Source organism: Annulohypoxylon maeteangense (genome assembly GCF_022496945.1).
Source record: "Annulohypoxylon maeteangense strain CBS 123835 unplaced genomic scaffold GGS22scaffold_1, whole genome shotgun sequence".
Classification (NCBI taxonomy): Eukaryota; Fungi; Ascomycota; class Sordariomycetes; order Xylariales; family Hypoxylaceae; genus Annulohypoxylon; species Annulohypoxylon maeteangense.
In genome coordinates this window covers 924,768-947,368 of record NW_025953248.1, presented here as the reverse complement: position 1 = coordinate 947,368, position 22,601 = coordinate 924,768, and the positions used below count along the sequence as shown (strand labels likewise).

Sequence of the window (22,601 nt, the reverse complement as noted above, 5' to 3'; positions counted from 1 at the left end):
CGTTGGAAAGGTTGCATGCAAGCGGCCATCCAACAAGGGTCGAACATTGTTACCAGAGATGGGTTAAGGCGGCAGGGCGACCCCAGTCCATTTTTCTCGTGCCGAGAATCATCGTGTCACAATCTATAATAACCCATTGGTTAGAAAGAGATCGCAACCTACCATGCGGGGATCTCGCTTGAACGGAATCCGATCGTCCATCGATGGTACCTACATGATATGATGATTCCATTCCTCGTTCTCGGAAGACTTTTATCCTCTACCTCATCATCATAGTCGGGAGACGAGACGACTGCAGGATATCCTCTATGGTAAACTTACCGACTAAGATGGCGGTCGTGCCCAACCCTCTGAATGATCTCGCGACGTTTGACAAAAACCTTCTCTTACCACTGGCTAAGCTATTATTCTTCGCTCCGGCGATTTTGTTAATTATATACGTTGCACTGAATGAGGTAGTGAGGCTACGAGCTCGAATACGAAACCTGCCGGGACCATGGGGCTACCCCTTATTCGGGAGCATCTTATCGCTGCGCGGAACGGCGACGTCAGACGAGTATAGAATAGTACGTACTTTCTTGAGTTACTTCCTGAACACGAACTCGCGTTTCCTAAAGACGCCTGATACACTCCGAGAAGCGAAACCCATGCTAACGCTACCATCACAGTGGGCTGAACGATACGGCGATGTCTTCCAGGTGCAGTTAGGAAACACCACAGCGGTAATAGTCAATAGTATAGCAGCAGCTCGCGCGCTCTTCATCACCCAGCGCGAAGCAACGAACTCGCGGCCCGTTTTCTACGTCTTGCACAAGAAAGTCCAGCAAGACAAGCCGATAATGAGTATCGGAACAAGCCCTTGGAACGAAAGCTGCAAGAGACGGCGTAAAGTGGCCGCTACGGCTTTGAACAAGACCAGCACGGAGAGTTATTATCCAGTAAGCGTAATTGCCAGCTTAGCATACAGTGATCCTTCCTTGCTAACTTCCATGTACGATAGATCTTGGATCTAGAGTCGAGAGCGTTTATTGCAGATATCCTATCTAGTTGTGGTGGCGGCAAAGAAACCGTTCACGTTCTTGACCTAGCGCGTAAATTCGCATTGAACCTGAGTTTAACGTTAGCTTATGGGACTCGGTAAGCATTTCCGGGTATAACAGTAAAATGAAATAGCTAATAACCACGTACCCAGTGTCGAGGATGTCAAAGACTTGCACCAGGACCTCATGATCTCGGAGATCCTCTATATCGAGGGAGAAATCACCAAGTTCAGAAACCCTACCAGCAACTACTCTAACTACATCCCGCTACTTCGGCCCATATACACCATTGCTGGATGGTTCGGACTACAGAAGGGCTCGCACATGGCCGATATTGGAAAGCGACGGTATGCTTACCACCGTGCGCTTCAGGAGAAGCTGAGAAAGGATATCGCCGCCGGCACCGACCGCCCCTGCATCCAGGGCAATGTTCTTAAAGACCCAGAAAGCAAAGGCCTTACAGAGAATGAACTTCTTAGTGTCGGGTTGAGCATGCTCGCGGGCGCTGATACTACCAAGCGATCGATCATGTGGGCTATCGTATTACTAGCGCACCGTCGAGATATCCAGGACAAAGCATACCAGGCGATAAAGGAAGCAGATCCCCGGTTGCTTCAGTCGCCGAATGTTGCGCATACTAGGGTTCCGTATATAGAGGCTTTCACGAAGGAAGTCGGTCGTTATTTCGTGGTTCAACGTCTCGCGCTCCCGAAAGCGACGTACTCGGAAGTCCAGTGGAACGGTGCGACGATACCGCCCAATACACTAGTATTCCTGAACGCATGGGCCTGTACAAGAGGTAAATAGCTGCCAATGGCTCTTAAAAACACAATATTGCCTTATTTACTAACGATTATCCGGTCATTTAGATCCATCCGCGTTCTCAGACCCGAACATCTTTGCACCGGAGCGTTGGATGAGTGGCGAACAGACAGCAAACCACCACCAGTTTGCCTTCGGCATCGGAGGCCGCATGTGTGTAGCAAGCCACGTTGCGACCAAGGCTCTCTACGCTGCCTTCTTCCACCTAATAGCTCACTTCGAAGTCTTTCCGGCCGAAGACACAAGTAACCCTATCGTTGCAGACCCCATAGAGGGTCTACTGACCAGGGAAAACCCCATCGCGGGTCCGAAGGCCAGGACTGTCCGTTTTGTGCCGCGAAATGCCGATGTCACTCGGGAGATGATCTTCTCGGGGGACTTTTGAGATGCATATGTGTCTAAGAGGGGTGTACATTTCAGATAATATCATGCTGTATATACGCTTGAGTAAACATGGATCTACTGTATGAACGAAGGGGTGGTACAACATAGTACATTTTCACTAGGGGAAGCACTGTAAGGCATCCATAGCAGACAATCATGGCGTTAGCCACATCAAACAGAACACCAATAGGAGTAGTGATTCAAATATCTCCGTCCATCTCCGGCTTAATCTCGTCTATCTCTGTACCACGCCAACCTCCAGCATCTCCGTCCTTACAAGCCAAGTCCAGCTGAAGCCCCTGACTCAGTGCCAGGCCATCTTATGCAGATTCTTCGCGAGCTTACCCGCGACAGCCGCCTCCGTCGCAGCCTCCACCATCTTCCCTAGCTCCTCGTCGACTCGTCTGAACATCGCTGCATGGGACTGAGTCAGCTGCATTATCCATATCCAATGACTCAACTAGAGATCAAGAAAAAGTAGGAAATTAGTTAGGTAGGAAAGGAACAACGTACCATAAGCCCCCTCCCGAATCCACCCCGTCTGCGCACCACTAAGGTGAGCAGCCACATTCCCCACGAACCTCTCCTGCGCGCCCTCCTGGCCCGCTAATATCCGCCACAACGCCGCCGGCTGCTCGAAGTCTCTATCCGTCACCTCCGAGGAGAATACAACCGGCGCCGCATTCCCCTCCAAAGCCGTATCCAGGCTCCCAACCCGCTGCGGTTGAACCTTCCTATCCTGTCCCCTCTGCAAAAACCTCGTCGGCCTAATCCTCGCACCGATATAATTCGGCTCCCCGCCATAATTCCCCGTGAAGTTCATCGCGCCGTCGCGTTCGATGGGGCAGTACACCGCGCTCTTCGGCGCGTTGGTAGGGAGGAACTGGTAGTTTGCGCCGAGCCGGTAGCGCGCCGCGTCGGGGTACGCGAACATGCGCGCCTGGAGCAGCGGGTCGGGGCTTGCGTCGATGCCGGGGACCATGGTGCTCGGGCTGAACGCGGACTGCTCGATTTCCGCGAACCAGTTTGTCGGGTTCTTGTCGAGCGTCATGCGCCCGACTCGGCGGCGCGGGTATTTGCCTAAGGGCCAGGTTTTGGTCGGGTCGAAGATGTCGATTGGGGCGGAGGCCATGTCGGAGGGGTGGATGGCTTGCACGTACATGTCCCATGAGGGGAAGTCCCCTGCTCGGATTGCGGTTTGGAGGTCTTCGAGGTTTCGGTCGGGTTCGGTGCCGGCTAGTATGGCGCCTTCTTCCTCTGTGAAGTAGTGGATCCCTTGGTTCGTTAGGAATTGGATGCGCACGTAACAGTATGAGCCATCGGCTTTGTTGAACTTATAGGTGTTTTGGCTATAAGCGTTTACGTGTCGGAGGGAAGCAGGGATTCCTCTGTCCCCGAAGAGGAACATCAATGCGTGGATGCTTTCTTGGTTGTGGATGTGGAAGTCCCAGAACATATCCGAACTGGCAACTATATGTGGGGTTAGGGGCTGTTGAGATAGGGAGTCTTTAGGATACTAGAGGAGTCTACTTACTCTCAGTGCTTGGGTCGCGCTTGTGGCTACGATTCAAGGAAGGGAACTTGATCGGGTCGCGAACGAAGAATACTGGCTATATACACATTAGTGGTATGCTATGTAAACTGGATAGTGTTAATAATAGCATACCTGGTTGTTGAACACAAAGTCTTGGTTTCCTTCCGCAGTCTTGAACTTCATAGCAAAACCCCTAAAGTCCCTTACACTATCCGCCGAGCCTCTTTCAGGGGCAACAGTGGAAATACGAACAAGGCACTCAGTCTTCTTGCCGATGCCAGTTAGGAAATCAGCGTCAGTAAGATCCGAGATATCATCCGTGACTTCGAAGTACCCTCTCGCTCCTCCAGCTTTAGCATGGACAACTCTTTCGGGGATTCTTTCCCGAGAAAAGTGTGCTAGATTCTCGATCAGCTGTGTCGATGTAAGTAGGACGAAACCACCACCGCCACCACCAGTGCGTATCTGAACTGAGGTATCATTTCTTGACATAGGAGTACCCTCTGCCAGAGTATAATAAGGTGTTTCTTGTGCCATAATGAGAAATAGTTGAACGTGGAATTTTATGTGACTTTGAGTAATAAGTAGAGATCAGGCAGGTCTTAGGTCTATCTCGTCTGTTTAAATATACCTAGATAGGTACCTAAGGCTCAACACAGTATAAACTCTGGTGCTGAATAAGCGCAACTTGATGATGAAGCTCACTGCAGTAGTTGCGATGGAGTTGCTTGGGGAATGACCGGTAATATTTGGAATTTCTCTATGGATCTTCCTAGCGTGGACATGATGATACTAGCCTCCATGTCCTATAGTTCGGCTTCAAGGGCCTCTATATGATTCCAATATAGGTAGATTCAGATTATTCTACTATACAGCGTTCACAAAGAGGCTATTGATACTAGTATAGTATCAAGTCGGGTGGTGTATAGGTAGAATTAGGTAATTTTGGTTCTCCGAAGTCCGAATCATTGTTGGTTGAAGGCCGGATAGCTGTACTCGGTGCTATTCGGGTTTCGCTCGGATTGTAGTGCCTACATGGAATAAGCCGTACTGTATCTCCTCGGGATGTTTAACAACCAAGTCAAACTTCAGATTTCCATCGCTATTGATTATCAATTACTGAAAGGTCAAATTCGTAACATATCGATACTCTAAGAGGATGCGACAAATTTCGCGGTACCGAGATTTAGTCATGCTATCACAAGTTCTTCATGATCTTGATGAGATCGTCAATCCTTGACTCATATCTCTCGCGTTGCTGATTAAGCTCCTCTCGCTGCTTTGCTTTTAATGCTTTTATATCCAACTCATATTTTTCTTGCTCCGCTTTCAAAATTTCCTGAAACTCATCTTCCATATTTTGTATGGTATATTTGAGCCGTTCAACCTCCTCGACCGAGGTAGGTTGAGTGTCTCTATTACTTTCCTTCAGGCGCTTCCTCGGCGACATACCCAGGGTAAACACACGCGAAATGGAATCGTCTGAGTCGGAAATTTCAGACACGAAGCTTGGGATAGAAGGAAAAGTCATCGTAGCCTCTTTCTCCTTGTTGCGCTGTAACTTATCTTCAATATTGGCTTTAGCGATGTTTTCCTCATCCTTTTGTCTCAAATGGAGATCTTCGAATTGTTTTTTAGTTCGGGGGACCGTGCAGGGATAGCCTCTCGCTACACAAAATTCGCATTTGCTGGGCCATTTTCGGTCCACTGGATGACACTGGAGAGGATTAGAGACATACAATGACAACAAAGTGTCTATCTACTAACAGTTTCATGGGCCTTACGGCAATAGTCGCACTTGACAAAACTCCGCGTAAGAAGGCGAAAGCCAGGGGTGCCTTTTTGGGGTGGGCAACTGAGGCCCTTCTCTAAGCATCGGTCACAAGCGTCGTCTTGCTGCGTCCATGTACACTATTAACCTCGTTAGAGTGGTAAAGACTAGCAATGCCGGATCTTGGATATACTTTGTGCTTTTGACGGCGACATATTCCACAGCGTCGGGCGGAAGTTAAGGAAGAAACGGGCATGGTAATCTTATAATTAAAATGCCGGTCATATCGACACGACGAAACCGTAATCGTAAATTTAACGACGAAATAGCCAAATGTAAATGCTTAAGTAAATAATAATTTAATTAAAAATATGAAATTCTGTGAAAAATCATTACCGTCTTACCGTTTTCGGAAGTATTACATTCCAGTCGGACTTTGTTATATTAGTTGACGCATTCCCACATAGGGGATTGAACTATCTGCAAGCCATATCACAATTCACATCCTCGTCGAGCTAGACAGACATAACATCTGTGCGGCGAGCAAATAGAGAAATGTGTAGGCGAAGTTTTTGTGCTTACTTGGCAGCCTGGCAGCCTGGCTCCTAGTTAGTGAACTCGGATACTTACCCCCACAACCTCTAATGAAGTTCTTCACGCTTGTAGAATCTTTCACTCGAGACGTATAACTCGGATTCGAATAACTAGGTGTCTGTGTATAGTATTATATAAAAGATTATGGCGACAAGCTGACAAGTTCCATGTCATCAACTTCACACGTTATAAGAAGAGTCACAAGAAATCGCTTGGCTTCGGCATACCCCACAATTCGATGGCCCACTCCCGACCGGAACCTAGGTCCCACCCGGATCTAACGGTGGCAGTTTCCCTAGACTTGTAGCTTTGCAATTTCCTCGGGACGGTAGGTGCTAATAGCATTCATAAACTTCGGAGGTAACTGAAATAGATCCTGTGTATGTCAATGCCGTCATATTATGATTCGCGTGCTAAATAGCTTCCTAGAAATAGGGGTAAGCCAGCTTTTACCAACATTTCTCACCCTCCCAAAAAGCACCTCCACCTCCCACCCTCACAACCCTCAAAATCTCCCAAACACCATCCCACCCCATCCCATCCCATCCCTAAATCGTATAAACAAACTTCCCAGCACTAACCCCCTTCTCCCTCAACTCCCTCAACCCAAGCAAAACCCCCTCCAGCCCCTTCCCACCAAAATTCTCCACCGTCCTAATCGTCCTTACCTTCCCCGACCCCAACAACTCCGCCGCAACCTGCAAGAACCGAACCGCATTCTCGTGCTCATCCTCTTTCACGGGCACAGGGTTCCCCATAAACATATACGGCTCACCAAAAACATCGTACCCGATGTGAAACACAGGACCCTGAACCTTCGGATTGATAGCGTGGACGCGCTCCGCGTCGACGGGCATGATGCTTGCGTATTTACTCGGCAGCGCGTCGCTGAGCGCGTGCGCGACGAGCTCTGCGCCTGTGCCGACGCAGTCCCAAGCCAGCGTCAGTTCATTGCGCGTTAAGGCCCTGATTTCCGCGCCGGCGGTCGGGGAGCGGTAGTCGAAGACGGTGTCTGCGCCGAGGGACTTGAGGAGCTCGAAGTTGTGCGGCGAGGAGGTCGCGATGACGGTTAGTCCGGACGCTTTGGCGTACTGGATTCCTTGGACCCCGGTCGCGGTGCTGCCGCCGTGGATTAGGATCGGGAAGGGCGTTGGGGTGGGGGAGGTGGGCCATGGGAGTTCGAGTCTTTTGTAGAGACCTTGGGCCTGGTGGTTTATGTTAGTACGGGTTTGAATGTGTGTGATTTCTATATCGCTAGGTATAATGGTTGAGTCGGATTTGGGGGCTGGGACATACGACTGTTATTGTGGATACGCCGATGGTAGCGGCTTGCTCGTTAGTGAGGTTGTCGGGGATCTTGAATTGGAGATCCGCTCTGCCAAGGGTGTATTCGCCAAAGCTTCCAACATTTGGCTCGAGCTCGTTTCTGTAGGATATGTTAGAAATTGGTCGTGGGTATTGTTTTCTCAGTTCTACTTACCCTCCATGAACTATTCCTGTTATGCGATCACCCTTCTTGAATTTCGTCACGCCGGGGCCGAGCTCCTCCACAACTCCGGCGTAGTCTGCGCCAAACCTGAGGCCAGGTGCCGCCTTGTATTCAATGCCCTTCCAATCCGCCGGGTTTAGACCGACCGCGGTCACTTTGATGAGCACATAACCCTCCTTCACATTGGGCTTTTCCACATCGCGAATTTCGACTTTCCCCTTCTCGACTCCGACGATAGCTTTTCCTGACATTGTCAAAGATCTTGATCTTGGTTGCAACTTTATCGATTGTCCTTAATTGAAGACTGTTTAATCATGAGATATGTCTAATTGGGAATGACGGTTTATATAGGCCACAATGTTATAGCGATATAACGTGAGGGAGGATTTATAATCTGATGTATGGTTATGGGAACGCTATTGATGACAAATGTCGAGCGAACGATCGTGATGTAGCAGGAGCATACACCAATCAGTAATTAATCGGCATCGTGTAGCTTCCTGAATGGATGCTCTAATCAGTAATTGTCTCTAAAGTGCATAACTATTAACCTTGTGAATTGTAACATTAGAACCAGGGGAATGTCCGGAAGTGGCAAGATGCCGAGGCTTGTGAAAAGAAACGATGCCGGTAGAGCGAGTTAGCAGCAAACCTTAACTCTATTCCGTTAATACATCCGGCACCTATTTGATCGTTTAGAAGCTAGAAAATTCTGGCGACGGCGACAGTATCTACCTAGGTCGGTGATTATTCAGCAATCGTATTTCAAGGGTTCGCAAGCGAGTTAGCCAGACCCGCATGGCCTTGAAATGGTCAACTCCAATTTTAGGACGAAATAGCTGGAGCGGATAAGGCTGGTAAATGATCGGTTCCGAGATTGAAACCCTTGTCCGAAGCAGGTATGTACCCTAACCCAAATTCATTCAGCCCTGGAGGGTGTCATTGATGGAAAAGGGTTCAATGTCAAAAGCAATTGCAAACAGAAATGGTGAAAAAGCATATAACTCATATTGGTATCTATCATGCCATCTAAGAGGGCGTAGTATCCTCGACAGAAATAAAATGTCATCATATAGAATCATCCCGCTTGGCGCCCAAAATCCCAGGTATAGCTTCTTATAATCGTGTAAACATCCATTCAAATATTAATACCATCCTCCGAAAGTTAAAATACTCGTGTAATCATGCCGACAAGGTGAATCGTTTTAGTTTTCTACCGACCGCCGTAGTCGCTAGCATAACCGATTGATTCGCCAAAATTCTGCTGTAAGCCACCTTCGCCGAACCCAGTTCCCGGACCGCTGACGTAGCCCGTATCATCGCCGTCATCGTAGTCCGACGCATCAAAACTCGAGCGACCGCTAAGTTCTTCGTCCACATTACCCATTTCGCTCGGAGCCCAATTCATTTGTGCCAGTGCCGGGTACTGTGCTAATAAAGCTGCAGGTAAACCATAACCTGTCTCCATTCCAGGATAAACGTTAGGGTCCATAACTTGCGGCTGAGCCATGTTCTGCGCCATGCTTTGCATTCGCTGTTCTTGCCAAACGCGTTGTCTCTCCATCATTTCCTCATCTAATAAAGGCTTTATACATATACGGCCCGCCTCGGATCGGAAATGACGGCCGAGCGCATCTGCTCTGGCAAACCGTCTGCCACATCCCCATTGACCTCCGGCCTTCAGGTCTCCTTTACAAACGAACTTCTTTTCGCCAGAATGAAGGCCTTCGTGACGTTTACGGTCATGTTGTCGAGCGAAAGCCTTTCCACAGACCGTACATACGAACGGTCTCTCATCGGTATGTGTACGTAGATGGGAGCGGAGGTTATACGCCCGAGTAAATCGCTTCGGACAAAGTGTACATTGGAAGGTGGCGGGATGTTTCTGCACTCGCTTCGTGCTTCCGTTGTCCTGGGCAGCTTGGTATTCAGGGTCTGCAAGGCGGAGTGCGATCACATTATTAGGGACAGCCGACATAGATTGGCGTCTCCTGGATACAGCATTGGCACTACCAGATCTATCACCGGGTGAAAGTGATCGAGCCGATGACTCGGAACCGGAGCGGTTACGATTAGCCAAGTCGGCACCGAGGTGCGGCGACAGGCCGGGGGTGTTGGGTCGCGAGAGCACTGCTCCTCCACTATTGTAAGGATCCGTAACTGCACGTGGGCGTGATCGCGGTCGGCCTAAATTTTATTAGTAAACGAAAATCCGGGCGGCACAACCATGGCTTACCTCTGTCGGGTGGTGTCAAGGACTGAGCATCCATGGGCGGCTTCGGAGGTTCAAAACTGTTCTGCCTCGAATTAGGAGCAAAGTCGATGTTAATTGACGGCGGAGCCATGGACTGAGTTATGGAGGGATCTATGACCCCATCTGAAGACAGAGAAGGGAACTCCTCTGAACCCTGGACGGGATAACCCATTGTTGGAGGATTCGGGTATGCAGCGTTCAACATCAAGCCTGTATGGCTGGCATCGGTCATCTGTTGAGGGAGTATTCGAGGGGAGATAGCTGGGCTATGAGAAGGGCTTCGACTGTTCTGGTTGGAGGCTGTTATACTAAAGTTACCCAACCCCATGACGGGGTCATAGAAGCCGTCTTGAGGTCTTTGCATGGGTGAGTGGCCGTGCTCTGGGTGCTCGAAGCTGTCGTTACCTGTCAGATGTGGAGATGGCGCAGCCGAAGATGCATCTGAATATTCTGACGGCGTCCTTCGATGTCCTTGGAACTGGGGCTGGTTCCAATCCAGTTGCCCTGGCATAAGAGCCGCTTCGGGACCTAGCGACGCATGTCTTGAGTGACCTGGAGACGAGAACTGATGTTGGTTGAAGGCGGGAGATTGGTGCGCCGAACCAGGTTCCGGCTTCAGAAGGTGGGGCGGAGTAGGAGAGTGATGCGTTTGTGGAGACGTCATATTGGTCAGATCGCTTGGATCGAGGGATTGCGCATGAGTTTGGGAAAGGTCGCCAAATAGAGGACTCGTATTGAACTGATTATCTTGGGTAGAAGGGAACAGGGAGAAGTCGCTGTTGCTAAAATCGCTAGCTAGGAGGTTTTGCGAATACGCGGGTTGAGATTGCGACGCCAAGGATTGGGAGTAGTCTGGATTAAGGTCGAAAGATGCCGGGTCCGGAAAAGACTGCTGTGATGTATTCATGAATTGATTACCGGCATTGGTATCGTAACTATTGAAGTCGGAGCTGTTGAACTGGGGGCTTGCTGAGGAGGGGTCGATAGCAATGCCGAGGCCGATCGATGGCTCCGGGGATTGATATGGATGAGGCGAAGGAGAATGACTATTTCTTATATGAGGCTGGTGATTTCCGGCGGAAGGTGAGCGGCCACGAGCCGACCCTGCAGGTTGGACAGCTTGTTGATCCATGGCGCGTAAATTGTTTCTGTCTTTAGAAATCCCAAGCCTGGCAAGGTTGAATGCGCTTGACCCGCGAATCTGCCTGACAGCGTGGCGCAGCCTAGGTGCTACGTTTGAGGGGGGCTGTGCTTAGGCGAGTCTGACCCCTTCTTCCAAATACCGTCTTCGCGCCGTACTGAACACGATAATGGATGTGGATCTGATGCGAGACACCTTTTAAGTTTAGATACTCGATATGATAGGATAAAAAAGAAAAAAAGAAAGAAATAATGTGGGCGACTCGAATTAGTCTAGTTGTATGAAGAAGGCTTTGCTTTGTCGACTTGACCTCACTGACGTATAAGCTTGAAATACAGTGGTCTTAGCTTTTTCTTTCAGAAGGTTGGCGAGAATAGGAGGGGAATCAGGTGAGGGGACCTCCAGTAAGACCAGGTCTAGCTAGTACTTCGGATATGTACCTGTTGAATGCTCCTACTGTCTGGTTTGCGTGGTATGTGTGGGTTGCAAAACGCTATGTTTCGCTGTGAGATCTGCGACAATGAGAGACCCTTGGCAATTCTTTCCGAATATTCAGGCAGATCAGAGCACCATAAAGGTCGCTGTCTTAGGGTTCTGACGTGTCGCGAAGAAAAACACAGTGGTTATACGGCCTGTGAGGCGGTGTAAGTAGCCGGCAATAACTACAAACTCGCAGCCTTGAGACGAGTAGCAATTGATTCTGTATGACGGCACGCCGAGGCACTTGTTCCAGTCTATTTCTAAATGCCCTTGTTTCGTATCTTAAAATAATCCTGCCGATAATTCTAGGGCCGACCCGATAACGAAACGGATGTTTAAATGTTGGTAGACGGTGGTGATCGCGGAAGTAATACGACAAGCTATGGCGTGGATGAATAGATCTCTTCTTGGTGTTGCGACAAGTTAACCGAATAGCTGACCGCAAAAAGGCAAGAATTGCTCCAATTCGACCGATCGTGAACCGTCTTTAGAGCGAGCGAATTGATTTGTTAGGTACAGTCGATTCGGCAATTCGCACTTCGAAAGCGGCGCGGGGAAATAAAAACGACAGAGGCGGTTGGACGTCGAGTCTAAGGTGGGAGAGTTTAAAGATGCGAGATGCAAGATGAATGGAAGTAAATCACAAATTTCACTCGGTCGCAAAGGAGATGGTGAGTTTAGCATTCTGGGTAGGTAGGACACACAAAGTCCATCACCCCTATCACCCCGCCCAAGTCGCCCCACCTACTGCCATGCTAATAATCTGCGAACTTGGAAGTCACTGATAATTCTATATCTAACCCATGGATGAATATGGATACGCTCCAAGACCGCTATTCATTCTAAAAAATCTAAAAATATGTATTTAAAAGACCATGTCCTATAAATTAGTGTCTCGGTACAGATTTAACTCAGGAATATTTCAAAAAAAAACATCAAGAAATACAATGTGTTAGGTAGGTAAATATTCAAATTATTAAGTTCACAAGAAAAATGGATTGTCACCATACATAATAGGCGAATTCAAACGTCAAGTCAATGCATTGTTCCTGCTCATTATTAAGCGCCCAGATCGTCTCCCTAACTTTAGGGCTGGGCTAATGATCCAAGCACCGAATCCCAAGGTCCAAGGGTGTCCTCCGGTAAAGCAACCTTGGAAGTTGGAACATCAGATGAGTGGACTTGAGGGCGGACTTTCATTATCACCAACAGGACCCGGCTCATATTCAACTCCATAGCTTTTAACTCCTTTCGGACGAAAAGGCTTTATTGGGCTCATAGGGCTACACTCGAAACCATCTCGGGCTGCAACTCACCTGCATTCATATATTAAACATGCCTTAGTCTGCCTCAAATACGTCGAATATTAGGAATCGGATGGGCAGCTAGAAAAAAGGAACAAAGCATGATAGAACCTCTTTAGGTGATGCTTTCGCAAGCAGGACCAAACATGTTGCATATACATAGTAGGTCCGCCAATCGTTCTGCGAGGTTGTCAATCTAATATCAGGCAACCATATTTCTCGAGGGGACCTCCCTTTTCGAGGCGGTGAACGGGGATCTCTCGTTGCTACGCATAGTACTATTGTGTATTGTCTCGACAAAGCAGGAAGAATGTTGGGTACCGACCGGTCTTATTCGCTCTCGCTCCAGGAGACGTCACCCCTGACAAAATCCTTTCCATATCATGGGATATTGCCGTCTTGGCAAAAAGCGCCCGTTCACTAAACGGCGTTTTATTCTATCAAGCGGTCTTGGTCTGGTCCGGTCTGCTTTCTACATACTACATTATCTCAACTCTCGAGCGAGGATGAGCGAAGCCGGTCTTCCTGAGACAGCCTAGTTGACTCAACCAAATGCGTCATGCATGTCTAATTCTGTTTTGCACACCTATCAGCCCTATCACATATCCATTGGCTTACCATAATATTACCGCTACTGAGTATTAAGGCAGTTTCTTTTCTTCATTCTCTACCGAACGGGAGATCGTGGCTGTGGCGCCACAAGCCATAAGCTACTGTGCCGTCCCTCGCGTGGTCCTGGTTCCGGAATAATTCTGGAAAACATCCATCTAGTCGTCCGCATCCCCTCAAATACGGAGTCCGAGGTCCCCGCGAAACGTCATTTACATGGGTACTTTTTATGGATCTAATTGGCTAATAATACGCAGTACGTATTCCGCACAGGTATGTAAGATGTCGATTCAAAAGTTCTGACCAAATCTTAAACAACGCACATTGACGCTACCTTGCGCTGCATTCAATACGCCGTAGATCATCGCGATTCAACCTCCCAGAGAGCAGTATTTTTTCAGGAATATCCTTGACTATTTCCCCACACGAACAGGTCCAAACGCGAGACAAAACAGTAGAAACCTAGAAATGGAGAACCTGGCTGGCTGCCTGGATAGTTCGAATAATTCAAAATAAAGATGAAGTTCATCAGCTGAAAGCCGTGTCGGTAAAGAGCCCATCATGTCAGCAACTCACATGCCGTTTCCCCCGGATCGGCAGGTATCTGCCGTAAGTCACACCAATAAAATGAAAGAAGGACTAGGTTCATAATCTAGACCCTGATAGCTTCCACGTGGAATTTGGAATGCAATACGGCGGCAATATCCTTTTGATGTCCTGAAGACCTCACCGAACCGAATTGATACAGAAAACGAGTACTTACTAGGTACCTAGTAATTGGTTACCAGAAACTACAGTCGGTAGGTACAAGTGGGTATACCGAAAACCAGCCTCAGTGCCATGAGAACATGAAGTCGTAGTGCCCCAACTAGAACGGCACATGCCTTCAGGGATATTATCAGAACCAGTAACCAAGACGACTAAGGATAACATTTTCTGGAATTAAGGTTATCTTGTAGTTAAAGCAAGCTTTGTCACTTTAGATTTGAGGCTAAAAATAGTTTAGGTAAGATCAAGTGTTGTTGAATGTATAATCCAGAAGTCAATTGGTTGGATTAAAAGTAGGGACTTGATTACAGAAGATTTCCATATAAACATCAAGAAGTTATCAATATCTCTCTCCCATATAACCCTCACGCTATAATGATTGATTTAGAGCGGGAAGTCTAGTCTGAGCAATAGGATTCAACATGATGTAACGATAACGTTGTTAACAACGTTGGAACCTAGGTATCAAAAACGTGCTCTATACTTAGTTCACCTTACTATGTTACTCGAGGTACCAAGTAGGTACTCTCTATCGAAAATTTGAAGATTGAATTACTCCTTGGGTTAATACCTAAGCATTAACTCTTGCTTGCCCATCCCATTATAGTCTCACTCACTACTTAGGTAATCATTCCTACCTAGTTTAGGGGTAGAGAGAAAGTGATCTTAACAAGCCCCCTTCATTCTTCCAAGATTCTCAAGTCCACATAGACTAATCCTTTACTAGGCATCTGATAACAGTACCTATACTCAAACGTTATTCTCTCTGGTGCCCATGAGGATTTTCTTTTGTCACACGAAACTCTAGCTCTGCCCCCTCCTAAAGGGGGTACTCCAGACGTCCTATGAACCAGCGTGCGTCGAAGCGATGTGTAAACAGGTACCTAGACACCTAGATACCTACCTAGCAGATATACGTCTTGCCAGACGTAAACAAGGCCATCATCTGGTGTCCATGACATGGTAAGACAGTTAGCCATGTAGTTACTACTATAATGAGCGATGACGGGAAGGGATTGTGTATTAGATACAAGTTAGCCCTATCAATTGATAAAACCAATGATATCTTCTGTGAGTTTAATCGCCAGTTTGACCTCAGATACGTATAGACCTCTCTCCAATAAGTAATCGACGGCCATAACGCTACGGATAGCTCGACTTATATATTCAGGTAGGCTTTGTCGGGGAATAAACAGCATTAGTTGGCGACCTTAATCAACGTTTGGCACTCAATGAACCATTCCTAATCTGTAGTGCTTTCAGTTCCGGGCGTCAACGTATGTGCCTAGGTAGATAGGGGTATGATAGAGTTGTATACTCGAACACCATTAAAAATAGGAGCAGGGAATCCAGATGTTCTGAGATGACCATCGGATACTTACATCCTGGGGTAACTAGCACAAGCCGTCGAGTTTGGAACCCCCAATAGGTAGATATTCAAGACAATACGTACCTGCCAGAATGGAATCAGGTTTGACCGCTCAAGTGCTATGTGCCAATTCTACTTGGTACCTCGTTGCACTGTAAGCTTAACTATATCATACCCAGGTAGCCTATATTAAACTTACACATGATATGGCAGTAATGGATGCTAGCTGTATTACACAGGAGATATTAGATGACAGTGCAGTACAGTAAGATTAGCACATGGGCGGTTTTTTCTGACTCCACTCGGCCATGGTGAAGGTGCTTCCATCTTATGGACTAAGACGATGACCTAAATCACCTCGAACCAGGATATCAATCGTCACTGTCGATATCCCAAGAGTGGGCATGCCGCATGATAGAAGGTGAGCCCTTTTAGTTGGATATGAAACAATTCCCCGCATTTTGTGGGATAACCAGCTTACCTTGGATCAGGGATTCCGGAAGTCACTGCATGTGGGATAGGGCATTAGTTTCCATGATGCATGCATGGATGCATGTTGACATCTTGTGAGCGATGAGTGAATGTGTCAAACAAAGGGCTCTTCACATGGCGGGAAGTGGACTATAAATACACGATCCCTTGGTTAAGTGAGTGCCAACTAGTAAGGGGCGCCTCTACTAAAATTAGATGATAATCGTGATATTTTAAAAAGAAAGTAATTGTCAAGATCATAACGGTGGCGGACTCCGGCTCTAGGGAGCGAAAATCTTAAGTAAAACGAGATCCTCCCACAGGACGGGAATAGGAATATTACCATACTAGGTAATCCCAGAGACCTAGACCGATTATTGGGACGTACAGCTTGGCTAAGATCTTGGGTTACACAAGAATGGAGTCCTACATACGCGGATTCTTGGCAGGAAATGTGACAGTGTCACCAAGGCCTAGCCCTACCCGAAAAGAATGAAACCTGGTTCGAAGACTCTATTCACATCCTAGACAAGACACCATTATCGAGTGAAGTTAAGGTGTACGATACCTACCAAGGTAGGTATTGATTCGAAAATACTTTGAAATATTATTTACCTATGTGTACCTATTCAAGAAAAGGAATATTTGAATTATCGACTGCGGATTTAAGGAATACCGTATATCCAGTGGCTGATATGACTAAACTCAGCTGTAATATGGAATCTCCGAGGTTACTAACCGACAGTCCCGACAGTTCGGGCGAACCTATTGCTCATCTAAAAAGTAACAAGTACTTAGGTACGTGCTTATCAAAAGGACATCCTTTCGGATCTTGGTAAAGTCATAGAATCGTTTTCATTCGACGACTACCAAACAAACACACGGCAGACGGCTCCCACGGTCGGGACCATCGGTCTCTATTAAAACCCGTAATAAGCTCCCGTCTACTAGCATCAGCCACACCAGACTTGGAGATAATATTAGGGCCAACGAGAGCTCGCCATGGCTTGAGCTGAAAGATTCGGGTCCGATGGGGATCCACGAGAGACGAGCACGGCTCACATCATCTACTGCAGGATCACCGAGTCGCACGTCAATGATAAGGATTGGGCATACTTTGTGTGACCGGATAGATATAAGACCCCGAGGCTGACCAACGCTCGATGGCTTCGATAGTTCTTGGAAGGAATTAGTAAAAGACGTAGCCACGGTGATTTAATCCTTTATGACAAGAGGCGAGAGCAAGCCTCATATGCACTGACAGGACTGAGCCCTACGTAGATGGGTGTTGGATCCTTAAGACTTGAGTCTCCCTTCGGTCCTAAGACCTATATATCACTCCACCCCTGCGCGTCCAAAACATTTACTCTTATAGTTTAAGAACGCTTCTGGGAGCGAGGTATATCTGGTGTGCCAGTTACCTAAGCATACCAAGGGCTCGAAGACCTCCAAGATGGAGAAACGACCTTACCATGAATCGGAGGGCGATCCGAGCGGAGCGCCATACTACTCCGCAATGGTTTCCCCTATCTCCCAGACCGCAGATAATCACTCGTGGCATACGAAGACGGAATATGAAGATGACTACCGACGACAAAGACCGACCTCTCAAGCCCTGCTTGAAGAAGTTCAAGAGCTTCGCCATATGGTAGCAGAGCTAACTACGAGACTTAATTCTGCACCCGCCACCGGTCCACATCCTATTAATCGCATCTCTAGCATAGTCGAGGAGCCCGTGGACAAGACCCTAGATCCACAGAACGAGAACTTCGACATCCGGCAATGGCTACAGATGTTTACCAAAGGGCTCGAGGAGCAAGGACATAAGGGTCTCCGCACTGGCGTGGTGTTTAAATCTCTCAGCATATCAGGGTCGGGGGAGTCAATGCAGTATCAACAAACGGTCACGGATATCCTACTAGCGCCCCTGAAACTCGCAAAGCTATTTTCCCACGAGAGGCAGAGGGAGAGGAAGATTCTACACAGCTTCAACGGTCTAGTCAGGAGCGGGGAACTACTGCTCGTATTGGGTCGCCCCGGTTCAGGATGCAGCACATTGCTGAAGGCTCTCTGCGGAGAGCTTCACAGCTTGCACGTTCACGAAAAGTCTGTTATCCATTACGACGGCATCCCGCAGGACAAGATGGTGAACGAGTTCAAGGGCGAGGTGACGTACAATCAGGAGGTCGACAAACATTTCCCTCATCTCACGGTCGGGCAAACGCTCGAATTCGCTGCCGCGTGTCGTACACCTTCGACTAGGATTAATGGGATGTCTCGGAACGAGTTCTGCCAACATGTTGTGCGGATCGTTATGGCTGTAAGTTTACATGCTGGTACCTGGTTGACAATCCCGCAATATCGATCTTTTATTGGCGGAGTGAGATGATGTTTCACTAGTATTGACTACTTTTTTTCAGGTTTGCGGCTTATCTCATACGTACGACACTAGAGTCGGAAATGACTTCATCCGAGGTGTCTCTGGTGGTGAGAGGAAGCGAGTCAGCATAGCTGAGATGATGCTAGCTGGATCATCAATAGCAGCGTGGGACAACAGGTAATTACAGGCCTCATTATTACCCGTATCATCCCCTTGTTACTAACAAGGTGCAACAGTACACGAGGACTCGATTCGGCTACAGCGCTCAAATTCGTTCAGAGCCTGCGCTTAGCATCCGACATCGGTGGAAGCGCAAATGCCGTAGCCATCTACCAAGCCAGTCAAGCTATTTACGAAGAGTTCGACAGGGTCACGGTCCTCTACGATGGCAGGCAGATATACTTCGGCCCCGCCAACGAGGCCAAAGAATTCTTCGAAAGGCAGGGCTGGTACTGTCCACCCCGACAGACAACGGGCGATTTCCTCACCGCGGTGACAAACCCCGGTGAGAGGAAAGCCCGGCCAGGGATGGAGGGCCAAGTACCCCGAACGGCCCAAGAATTCCAGCAATACTGGCGTAACTCACTGGAGTTCAAGGAGCTGAACCGCGAAATCGCGCAGTACCAGCGACAATCGCGTATCGTGAGGAGCAACGAAGTCATCACGGACCTCCGAAGCGCGAAAAACTTCATGCAAGCTAAGCACGTGCGCCCCAAGTCGCCGTACACTATTAGTCTACCCATGCAAGTCCGGCTGACGACTAAGAGAGCGTATCAGCGCATCTGGAACGACAAGTCGGCGACGGCCTCTCAGGCCATGCTAAACATTATAATTGCCCTCATCGTAGGGTCTGTCTTTTACGGAACAGCGGATATCACGGACACCTTCAAAGCCAGAGGATCCGTTCTGTTCCTTGCTGTCCTCATCAACGCTCTGTCTACTCTCTCTGAAATCATCAGTCTATATTCCCAACGGCCTATTGTCGAAAAACACGCCTCTTACGCTTTCTATCACCCAGCAACCGAGGCTGTCGCGGGGATAGTAGCCGATATACCCATCAAGTTCACACTCGCGGTAGCCTTCAATCTCGTATTATACTTCCTTGCGGGACTACGTCGAGAACCCGGGCCGTTCTTCTTGTATTTCCTCATCACGTTTATTCTCACCTTCGTCATGAGTGGTATCTTCAGGACGATGGCGGCTGTCACGAGTACCGTTTCTCAAGCGATGTCTCTGGCGGGTATAATGGTTCTTGTCTTGGCAATATACACTGGATTCGCCATCGCCGTTCCTCAGATGGGAGCATGGTTTAGCTGGCTTCGTTGGCTCAATCCCGTCTTCTACGCCTTCGAGATCCTAATTGCCAACGAATTTCACCATCGGGAATTTAAGTGCGGTACATTCATCCCTGATTACCTCCCGAGAAACGGCACCACGTTTATCTGCTCAGCTGTCGGTGCATATGCCGGGAACGAGACTGTTAGCGGCGATGACTATATCAGAGACAGTTATGTGTATTTCTACTCGCATGTATGGCGGAATTTCGGTATCTTGATCGCGTTTCTGATATTCTTCCTGTTCACGTATGTCACGGCGACGGAACTCAACTCGTCTTCCGGCAGTACCGCCATCGTTCTCGTTTTCCGAAGAGGACGTCGCTTTGGGAGCCAACCTGAAAAAAAACGCGAGCAGGAAATCGTGGACGTACAGTCTTCGGCAGATTCTCTTATAACGGACATGGCTGTTCCTTCTGAACACAAGATCATGGGCATTGAACCGCAAAGAGACATGTTTACATGGAGAGATGTCGTATATGATATTGAAATCAAGGGTAATACTCGCAGGCTACTCGACAACGTTGCAGGTTGGGCAAGGCCGGGAACGCTCACGGCTCTCATGGGTGTATCCGGTGCGGGAAAGACGACTTTACTAGATGTGTTGGCGCAACGGACTACTATGGGCGTGATCACCGGAGACATGTTAGTCAATGGCAAGCCTTTATCTCGTAGTTTCCAGCGCAACACCGGATATGTCCAACAACAAGGTAAGTTTATTCTCATCGCAATCTCACTATACCCGTTGAACTAACTCACCATCTAGATCTTCACCTCGAAACTGCCACCGTTCGCGAAAGTCTCCGTTTCAGCGCTGTGCTCCGTCAACCGCGGTACATAAGTAAAGCGGAGAAATACGCCTTCGTCGAAGAAGTCATCACGATGCTCAACATGGAAGACTTCGCGGACGCCGTCGTCGGTGTCCCAGGTGAAGGTCTCAACGTCGAGCAGCGTAAGCTCCTCAGCATTGGCGTCGAGCTTGCCGCGAAGCCAAAGCTACTCCTCTTCCTTGACGAGCCGACATCAGGTCTCGACTCACAGAGCTCGTGGGCCATCTGCTCCTTCCTGCGCAAGCTGGCGGACTCGGGACAGGCCGTGCTATGCACCATCCATCAGCCCAGCGCGCTCCTGTTCCAGCAGTTCGACCGCCTGCTCTTCCTCGCGCGCGGTGGGAAGACCATTTACTTCGGTGATATCGGTCCCAATTCACGCATCATGCTCGATTATTTCGAGGAGAGGGGCGCACGTCCTTGCGACGACCAGGAGAACCCTGCGGAGTACATGCTCGAGGTCGTGAATGAGGGTGTCAACGACCGCGGCGAAGACTGGCACGAGCTCTGGAAGGCAAGCCCGGAACGGCAGGCTGTTAATATAGAAATCGACCACATCCACGCCTCAAGCGCCAACCAGATGTCAGCAGCCCAAGATCAAGACGACCAAGGCGAGTTCGCGGCACCTTTCTTAACCCAACTGCAGGTTGTCACGTACAGGATCTTCCAGCAATACTGGAGAATGCCCAGCTACATCGGCGCGAAATGGGGACTAGCCACGGCCGCGGGTATATTCATCGGTTTCTCGTTCTGGAAGGCGAAGTCTACACAGGCCGGAATGTCGAACGTGATGTTCGGCGTATTCATGATAGCCACGCTTTTCTCTCCTTTTGTTCAACAGGTACGCGAAGTCACCACCTCACAGACCCAATCTCCCAATCTCGCAATCTCTACATAGACACACAACTAACACAATAGAATTATAGATCCAACCCCTCTTCACAACCCAACGCTCCCTCTACGAAGTCCGCGAGCGCCCGTCCAAAGTCTACTCCTGGCAATCCTTCCTAATCGCCAACACAATCGTCGAGCTGCCCTACCAAGTCATCGCCGGCATCATCGTCTTCGCATCCGTCTACTACCCCATAACCGGGATCCAGAGCCCCGACCGCCAAGGCCTCGTCCTTCTCTTCATAATCCAATTCTTCCTCTACAGCAGCACCTTCGCGCACATGACCGTCGCCGCGCTCCCGAACGCCGAAACGGCTGGAGCCCTAGTCACCCTGCTCGTGCTCATGTCGCTTATCTTCTGCGGCGTGTTCCAGACCCCCACCGCGCTCCCCGGTTTCTGGATCTTCATGTACCGCCTGTCGCCCTTCACGTACTGGATCGGCGGCATCGTCGGGACCCAGCTGCACGACCGGCACGTCGACTGCTCCGTCACCGAGACCTCGATCTTCGACCCGCGGCCCGGCCAGGACTGCCAGACGTACATGGCGGACTTCCTGTATCCCAACGGCACCGCGCTCGGGTACCTGCAGAACCCGAACGCGACGGAGGCGTGTCGGTACTGCAGTTTGTCGAAGGCAGACGATTTCCTCGCGCCGAGCGGGATTTACTGGGATGATCGGTGGAGGAACTTTGGGCTGGTGTGGGTGTATATCGTGTTTAATGTTATGGTTACCGTGGGGACTTATTACTTGTTCCGTGTTGCGCGGTGGGGGAGGAAGTAGGTTAGGTTAGGGGAGGCATTCATATATAGGTAATGCAACGCATATGCATAGCATGGCATTCACGATTGGGGTACGGGGGAGTTATGCGGATTGATATTTGTTTAGTTATTTACTATCTAATTTGAAAAGTTATAGAGTTTAATGCGGGTGGGTAGATTGGGATACTTAGATATGGGTAGACATGGATAGGGAATGGGAAGGGCTTGGTGGTGATGTGCTTAATGACAATTTTTAATCGTATACGCCGACTGAATCCCAACTCGTGCTTATGCTCAACGTACCCGTCTATATTCTATATGTTGTAACGAAATTAACAGAAACACCGGACTCCCAGTGAGATAAGGGTGCGCGACG

At 48.8% G+C, this 22,601-nt stretch overlaps 5 protein-coding genes across 5 annotated transcripts; 2 read left to right on the top strand and 3 right to left on the bottom strand.

Moving 5' to 3' along the window:
* Positions 1-121: 121 nt before the first annotated feature.
* GGS22DRAFT_149029 (cytochrome P450) lies at positions 122-2,440 on the top strand. The gene is made up of 5 exons (XM_047959079.1): positions 122-566; positions 669-938; positions 1,001-1,137; positions 1,193-1,839; positions 1,910-2,440. The coding sequence occupies exons 1-5, from the start codon at positions 309-311 to the stop codon at positions 2,245-2,247; spliced, it is 1,650 nt and encodes a 549-aa protein (XP_047823568.1). The 5' UTR covers positions 122-308; the 3' UTR covers positions 2,248-2,440.
* Positions 2,441-4,553, bottom strand: GGS22DRAFT_149025 (catalase). Its single transcript, XM_047959078.1, has 4 exons — positions 3,913-4,553; positions 3,781-3,856; positions 2,760-3,716; positions 2,441-2,660 (listed from the first exon to the last, which is right to left on the bottom strand). The coding sequence occupies exons 1-4, from the start codon at positions 4,315-4,317 to the stop codon at positions 2,551-2,553; spliced, it is 1,548 nt and encodes a 515-aa protein (XP_047823567.1). The 5' UTR covers positions 4,318-4,553; the 3' UTR covers positions 2,441-2,550.
* A 1,949-nt stretch (positions 4,554-6,502) lies between these two features.
* On the bottom strand, positions 6,503-8,405 carry GGS22DRAFT_149012 (alcohol dehydrogenase). Its single transcript, XM_047959077.1, has 5 exons — positions 8,370-8,405; positions 8,287-8,317; positions 7,626-8,134; positions 7,442-7,571; positions 6,503-7,350 (listed from the first exon to the last, which is right to left on the bottom strand). Exons 3-5 carry the CDS (start codon positions 7,883-7,885, stop codon positions 6,694-6,696), a joined length of 1,047 nt encoding a protein of 348 aa, XP_047823566.1. The 5' UTR covers positions 7,886-8,134; positions 8,287-8,317; positions 8,370-8,405; the 3' UTR covers positions 6,503-6,693.
* Positions 8,406-8,801: 396 nt separating this feature from the next.
* Positions 8,802-11,248, bottom strand: GGS22DRAFT_3302 (uncharacterized protein). The gene is made up of 2 exons (XM_047966825.1): positions 9,871-11,248; positions 8,802-9,821 (listed from the first exon to the last, which is right to left on the bottom strand). The coding sequence occupies exons 1-2, from the start codon at positions 11,018-11,020 to the stop codon at positions 8,848-8,850; spliced, it is 2,124 nt and encodes a 707-aa protein (XP_047823565.1). The 5' UTR covers positions 11,021-11,248; the 3' UTR covers positions 8,802-8,847.
* Positions 11,249-17,170: 5,922 nt separating this feature from the next.
* Positions 17,171-22,487, top strand: GGS22DRAFT_149006 (ABC-2 type transporter-domain-containing protein). Its single transcript, XM_047959076.1, has 5 exons — positions 17,171-18,350; positions 18,451-18,587; positions 18,647-20,454; positions 20,511-21,415; positions 21,501-22,487. The coding sequence occupies exons 1-5, from the start codon at positions 17,484-17,486 to the stop codon at positions 22,245-22,247; spliced, it is 4,464 nt and encodes a 1,487-aa protein (XP_047823564.1). The 5' UTR covers positions 17,171-17,483; the 3' UTR covers positions 22,248-22,487.
* The last annotated feature ends 114 nt before the right edge of the window (positions 22,488-22,601 follow it).